Here is a 6719-nt window from a genome sequence, read left to right as displayed (position 1 = left end):
TTGACAGAATTAAAACTCCAGATCGAAGCAATGACATCAACAAATATATCTGAAGTATAAAGGATCATTAAGCACAAGAAAAATCTGATCAAGAACGAAGAAATCAAACTAGTAAAAAAAAAGTTAAAAATGTTCAAAGGTTGAAATATAATTATTCATATAAATTGATTTTGGTTAAAACTGACAGAGCACTACCAATAACTCTTTTGACCATTATTAATTTCTCTAAAATGCCTATAAAAGGAACGCCAATGCTCAAGGAAACAACATAATTTCAAGTGCTAACAAGTCTCGAAAAATCACTCACATACTTGAAATTCTCTCATTATTCAAAGAAGAATCAGTCTGATCACTTTTTATTACTCTGTTATTTTGTACTGAATTCTTTATAAAAAATCGAATCTCAAACAAGAGTTGACACATCCTAGATTCTATAAAAAACAATCTCATCATTATTGTAACTCGAACTATAAGAGTTTAGTACAATTTGAGTAGATTGTAAGAAATCTTATCAAGGCTGATAGGTGACCTGATTAATCTCTTTCTGGGTGGAAAGGATTTAAGTTTGTAATAGATCAAGGTTGATCTGAGCTAGGTACTGTAAAACCAAGAAGGTTCTTTGTTTTGAACACTTAGTGGAAAATCTCACAGTTGTGGGGACTGGACGTAGCCCGAGTTGGGTGAACCAGGATACATTCGTGTGTGGTATTCTTTATCTTATCTCTTTATTTATCAAGTCTAATTAATCACTTAAGTTAAAAACATAAATTGAATTTCTAATTTTAAACTAACCAAGAACGTTCTCCATTTTCAATTTTCTTAAACCAAGATAATTCTTGAGTTGAATTTTTAAGTATTAATTTCAGGAAATTTTTAAATAGGGAGATTTCCAATTAAAACCCCATTACTTGTAAATCCACATTGCTACTTTAACGACATCGTCGGAAGTTTGAGTTACATCTTTTTGAGTTACATCTTGTTTATATTTTTACAAATTGAAATATTACATTTGTATAACAACAAAATGATTATAATAAAAAGAGAGAAAGAGAAAAAAAAATATACATAACTTAACTCTTTCTGTTTGTTTTTCTTCTTCTTCTTGTGTTTGTTTAAAAGAGTTAGTATTAGATTTTCTTTCAAAAAAAAGAGCCTCTCTATTCTTTATCTTTTTCTTCTTCTATTTGTTTTTATTTTTATTTGTTGTTTTTATTTTTTAAATATAATGTAATGAAAATCCATATAAACTTATATTTTGTACCATTTATAAAATGACGATATTTTTTTTACTTAATAATAATAAGTACAAAATATTTATTAAACATATTGTTACTTTTTAAAATTATTTTTAATTGGTTGAATAACATTGGAATCATGCACAGCGTTAGTGATTTTTGGTTGATTGTCCTGAACCCTCTACCCCGTAATCCGTTTTCGTAATTCTAAAGCAAGATGAATAGAGTGTTCCTCGTTCACTTTCTCAGCACAATCAAGATCACTGTGACCAACCAGGCCATAGTAGAATCAAAAGTGTGGTAGATTCTCATACTTCAAATCTACCTATAAAGTACCATCCTTTTTGCTTTCTAACTAGGCCCTTTTGTGTCACCTTGAACTGTATCAAGATCTTGAGAATCAAGCTAAGAGAGAATTTAATGTTGAGAATCCGTTTGATATCGCTCTCCTTCACGAAAAAGTTGGTATGTTTTTTCCCCCACTTCCTCAATTCTAAGACCCTCGAGAATTTATAAAGCTGAAGAACTCTCGTACTTGATTTTGGCTTCTCCAAATATGTAAAAAAGGAAAACAGATGAATCACATAATTGTAAATAAATTCACTATATGAGAATCACTATACGATAGATATAAGAATTTGAGTTAATAAAATCACGGTTATACGCCAGATCAAAATCCCGAAGGAATAAATTCCCAGATTTTTGGCCAAAATCGCTCACAAGGGACGGTTATTCGTGAAATCCCAACAATGATGGGTTTGGAGTTGGAAAAGTGGCCAAAAGGTTTGTTGTTTATTGGAGGGAGCCAACATAAGGTCTTCATCGTTGTTTTGGTTAATAGTGGGTCTTGGTTTTGCGATGCTAGGGTTCTAGTTAAAATTGTAATGATGCCCGTAAGTTTTTCAATGTCGACATATTTTTCAGAACTCTATTTTTTGAATTATTTTATAATTCTTTTTTTTTTTCAATAATGCTACCAACACTCTCCAAATTGCTATTCACACCCCTTAAAATTAAAAAAAAAATCAAAATGCCCAAAATGCCCATGTCATCAATATTACACATTTATTATCCCATAACTCCCATTTATCAATTTTCATCACACCTCATAACTCACATACAAAAATCATCATACTTGACTAACCAATACTCAAAATCATTAAAAAGTTACATAACTCACTCATAACCTACAACACATCAGTTTGATCATCACATTGTGGTTAAAACTACATAAAAAGGTATGTTTGTTGCTCTGTATTTTGGTTCGTATTTTTTTTTTGTAAATCTGGGGATTTTATGTGAACTCAGTTCACGTACGTTTTGGAGTTACGTGAACTGAGTTCACGTATGTTTTAAAAAATTAAAAATCTCATACTCCACGCACTCTGAATTCATGTACACCTACGTGAACTCAGATTGCGTAATCAATGGAGTTTGAAACTTGAATCCTCATATTTTACGCAATCTGAATTCACGTACACCTACGTGAACTAAGATTGCATAATCGTTGAATGTTGAATAATAAGCCATGTACGTGATATGAAATTGCGTACTCAGCAGAAGTTTGAAAAATAAGTTATGTACGTGAACTGCAATTCACGTAAGTTTACGTGAACTCAGTTCACGTACGTTTACTAGATTTCAGATCACGTAAACATACGTGAACTCAGTTCACGTAAACGTACGTGAATTGCAGTTCACGTACATGTTATTAAAAAAATTGAAAATTTAGTTTTCCTTTGTTCTGGATACAGATAAATGGACCAAGGGGAAGACAATAGTGATGAAATGTATGAAAGTTTGGAACCTGATTTTGAGGATATGAATGACTGTTTGGAACGTGATTTCGATGAAATGTATGGTGATTTTGATGTAATGAATGACGCTATGAACAAGGGAGGTGAAGATGTTATGGTTGATTTGAATGATGTATTTAGCACCGACATGATGTTTGATACGCGAGATGATTTATTAAAATGGGCTAGAAATGTTGGAAGGGAAAATGGAGTTGTCGTTGTTATTTTTAGATCTGAAAATGCGACAGCACGACCAAGAACAAAGACAAAATTAATTCTTGGTTGTGAAAGAAGCGGTAAATATAGACCTTGGAAGAATCCTAAACCGACGAGGAGTACTTGGAGTAGAAAAAGTGAATGTCCTTTTAGATTGAGAGGTACACCATCAAATGCTGGTGGTGGATGGTATCTACATGTAATATGTGGTGTCCATAACCACGAATTGGCCAAAAAACTGACTGGTCATGCTTTCTTAGGCCGATTGTCTCAGGAAGAGAAAGTTGTACTTGGTGATATGACGAAAAATATGATCAAACCAAGAAACATATTGATGACAATAAAGGATCATAATGTTACAAGTTTGACGACAATAAAACAAGTCTACAATGTGCGTCAAGCATATCGTTCATCACTTAGAGGTAATAGAACAGAAATGCAACATCTTTTGACATTGATGGAACGCGACAAATATGTCTATCGATATAGGAAGGTAGAGGGTTCAAATGAGTTGAGGGATATCTTTTGGACTCATCCAGACGCTATCAGTCTTGTAAATAATTTTCATATAATATTGATTTTGGAAAGCATATACAAGACATGTAGGTATCGGATGCCATTACTTGAAATTATTGGTGTTACATCTACAGAAATGACATTTGGTGTGGGATTTGCGTATCTACAGTATGAGCGTGTTGATAATTTTACATGGGCACTACAAATGTTGAAAGAACATATTACAAGTGGTGAAGTTGAAGTAATTGTTACTGATAGAGATCTTGCTTTGATGAACGCAGTTGAATGTGTTTTTCCAAAGGCGGTCAATTTATTATGCCTGTTTCATGTATGCAAAAATGTGAAAGTGAAGTGTAAGATGACTGTTTTTCCAAAAAAGAAGCAGGTGCAAATAATGGAGGCATGGGAGGCTCTTGTTTACAGTTATGATGAGACTCAGTACTACATGAATTTGGCTAACTTTGAAGGAATTTGTAGTAGCTCTTCTATCTTTAATGATTATGTACATGACTAGTGGTTAATTCCTCACAAGGAAAGATTTGTTGAGGCGTGGACTAATAGAGTTATGCATTTTGGGAACACTACAACACAAAGGGTTGAGTCGGCGCACTGGAGTTTGAAACGGATATTACAAGATAGTATTGGTGATATATGCAGTGTTTGGGAAACCATCAATAGCATGATTGTATTACAACACATTGAGATAATAACATCATTTGAAAAGAGCATAATTCATAAGGTCCATCGACATAGTAACAGATTGTATGCCAATTTGCGTGGTGTTGTGTCAAAAAATGCAATAGATCACATTGCGGCAGAGTTTGATCGCGTGAAGTATGTAGGTATAGATAAGTCTGAATGTCGCTGCACAATTAGGAGAACACATGGTCTACCTTGTGCATGTGAGATAGCCAGGTATAGTATGATCCCCCGTTCTATTCCGTTAGATGTTATTCATGTTTGGTGGACTAAATTAACTTTTCATGATGATGGATCGGGTAAACCTTCAGAATTATCTGTGAAACATGAAATAGAAGTGATCGTGAAAAAGTTTGATGAACTTGATGTACCTGAAAAAATTGCACTGAAAAGTAAATTACGTGAGATTGTGTATCAATCGACTACGTCGATGTGTCCACCTGTTGACAAGGTTAAAACAAAGGGTGCACCGAAAAAAGGCAAAAGTAAGATATCAAAAAGAGATAAATCAATCAAGCGTGATCCATCTTGGTGGGAATATGTGGATGCAAGTGTTCGATGCAGTGGCACAAATGCATGTAGTACTGTAACTTCTAATAAAGTACAACAATCTCGACCATCAGTAACAAAGCTCACACCTCGACCATCAGTCAGCAAAGTTCAACAACCGAAAGTTCTTATCTTCAAGGAATGGTTGCCGGTTGAAATTCACAAATTCATAGATGACATTATTGACGTCGGCAAGGATGGTAATTGTGGATATCGTGTAGCTACAACTTTACTTGGAATATGTGAGAACTGTTGGACATTCATTCGTCAAGAGTGTGTGGTAGAGCTTTAAGAATTCATGTCTCATTACGAGATAATATATGGTGGACAAATTTTTGTTCAACAACTTATACACAATGTATATGTTGAACATGTTGCAACTTTGGATAATTGGATGACACTTCCAGAAATGGGATATGTGATTGCTTCGAAATTTAACTTGGTTTTCATCGCATTATCACTTAACCAATCAGAAACATTTTTTCCACTTAGAAGTCCACCACCAACACCTATTTCAGATCATCGTATGATAGTTATTGCATTTGTTAATAACTGTCATTTTGTGCAGGTATTTAATTTTTCACTTAGATAGTTATTCCCATTTTATGCATTTGTTAACCTTTAATGTCATTTTTAATAAATTATAAATTTATTATTTTAACAGGTTTATTTAAAGCCAAATTCTCCTATACCACCACCAAGTAATTTGTGGAGAAAATATTGCACAGAAGAAGCACGTCAATGATAATTTATTTACAATGATCACATTCAACATTGGCTGAAGATATTTCCATGCAGTATAAATGAATATGTTGTAAACTGAAAATATTTCCATTCAATATGTATAGATGAATATGCTGTAAACTAGATGGATATGTTACAATGAATATGTTGTAAAATGAAAATATTTTCATGCAAAAGTACGCAAAACTAAAATATCCAAAATATATCAGATTCAAAAGTACCCAAAATATCCAAAAGTACATAAAACTAAAATATCCAAAATATATCAAATTCGAAAGTACCCATAATATCCAAAACTAAAGTATCCAAAATACCTAAAAGTACCCAAATATTACATATCAATTACAAAAATACCATGTTCCAAAACATTATAAATAAATCCTAAGTCCTTCTATTTCTTCTACGATATGGTACTGTGTTCGTCCAATCTCTACCACCACCCCTCTGACTTCGCAACATCAAAATCAACTCATTAATGAGTGGCACGCCATCAGGTAATATCAGTTGCCGGCCAATCAGCTCTTCAGCAATTTGTATTGTTCGACGCTGTAATAAAAAATAAATTAAATATCAATAATGAATTAAATTAATTAAAAATAAGTATCAATAATACAAAAAAATAATAATATCAATATACCGTTATGTCAACTGTGTCATCAGCAGGATCGCCGCCATCAGCTGCATGAGTGGCATGATCAGTAGGCTCTGCATTAGCTTAATGGACTGGTCTTCTACGAATGATGTATGGATGAGAAATTCTGTGAAACCAGTCCATATAATCATTCGAGCAGACTACATGTCCCTGCACAACTGCGCTAGCATCCACTACATGCACAACATATTGCGTAAACATAATGTCCATTTCATCTGGTGTGGTTGTCTGACCCACTACCTCTAATGGTGAGCCAAGAATGGTTTGGACATGACCATATTGCCACAATACTATGTCTGGCAGATGAGCATA

The 6719-nt window shown here is 33.5% G+C and overlaps 3 protein-coding genes across 3 annotated transcripts; all 3 read left to right on the top strand.

Moving 5' to 3' along the window:
* The first annotated feature begins 2993 nt into the window (after positions 1-2993).
* On the top strand, positions 2994-4277 carry LOC101494206 (PKS-NRPS hybrid synthetase cheA-like). Its single transcript, XM_004506410.1, has 2 exons — positions 2994-3795; positions 3898-4277. Exons 1-2 carry the CDS (start codon positions 2994-2996, stop codon positions 4275-4277), a joined length of 1182 nt encoding a protein of 393 aa, XP_004506467.1.
* A 51-nt stretch (positions 4278-4328) lies between these two features.
* On the top strand, positions 4329-5303 carry LOC101494513 (uncharacterized). The gene has a single exon (XM_004506411.1). It carries the CDS (start codon positions 4329-4331, stop codon positions 5301-5303), a length of 975 nt encoding a protein of 324 aa, XP_004506468.1.
* A 6-nt stretch (positions 5304-5309) lies between these two features.
* Positions 5310-5756, top strand: LOC140920755 (uncharacterized). The gene is made up of 2 exons (XM_073369576.1): positions 5310-5579; positions 5676-5756. Exons 1-2 carry the CDS (start codon positions 5310-5312, stop codon positions 5754-5756), a joined length of 351 nt encoding a protein of 116 aa, XP_073225677.1.
* The last annotated feature ends 963 nt before the right edge of the window (positions 5757-6719 follow it).

Source organism: Cicer arietinum, chromosome 6 (assembly GCF_000331145.2).
Source record: "Cicer arietinum cultivar CDC Frontier isolate Library 1 chromosome 6, Cicar.CDCFrontier_v2.0, whole genome shotgun sequence".
Lineage (NCBI taxonomy): Eukaryota > Viridiplantae > Streptophyta > Magnoliopsida > Fabales > Fabaceae > Cicer > Cicer arietinum.
The sequence above is the reverse complement of the archived record's forward strand: the minus strand, read 5'-3'. Positions and strand labels throughout refer to the sequence as shown.

Bases quoted from the DNA above. Each gene is read 5' to 3' on its own strand.
- LOC101494206 (XM_004506410.1), top strand. From the start codon at position 2,994: ATGGACCAAGGGGAAGACAATAGTGATGAAATGTATGAAAGTTTGGAA. The intron at 3,796-3,897 runs GTCTTGTAAATA...TTACATCTACAG, and splicing joins GACTCATCCAGACGCTATCA to AAATGACATTTGGTGTGGGA.
- LOC101494513 (XM_004506411.1), top strand. From the start codon at position 4,329: ATGCATTTTGGGAACACTACAACACAAAGGGTTGAGTCGGCGCACTGG.
- LOC140920755 (XM_073369576.1), top strand. From the start codon at position 5,310: ATGTCTCATTACGAGATAATATATGGTGGACAAATTTTTGTTCAACAA. The intron at 5,580-5,675 runs GTATTTAATTTT...TTATTTTAACAG, and splicing joins ATAACTGTCATTTTGTGCAG to GTTTATTTAAAGCCAAATTC.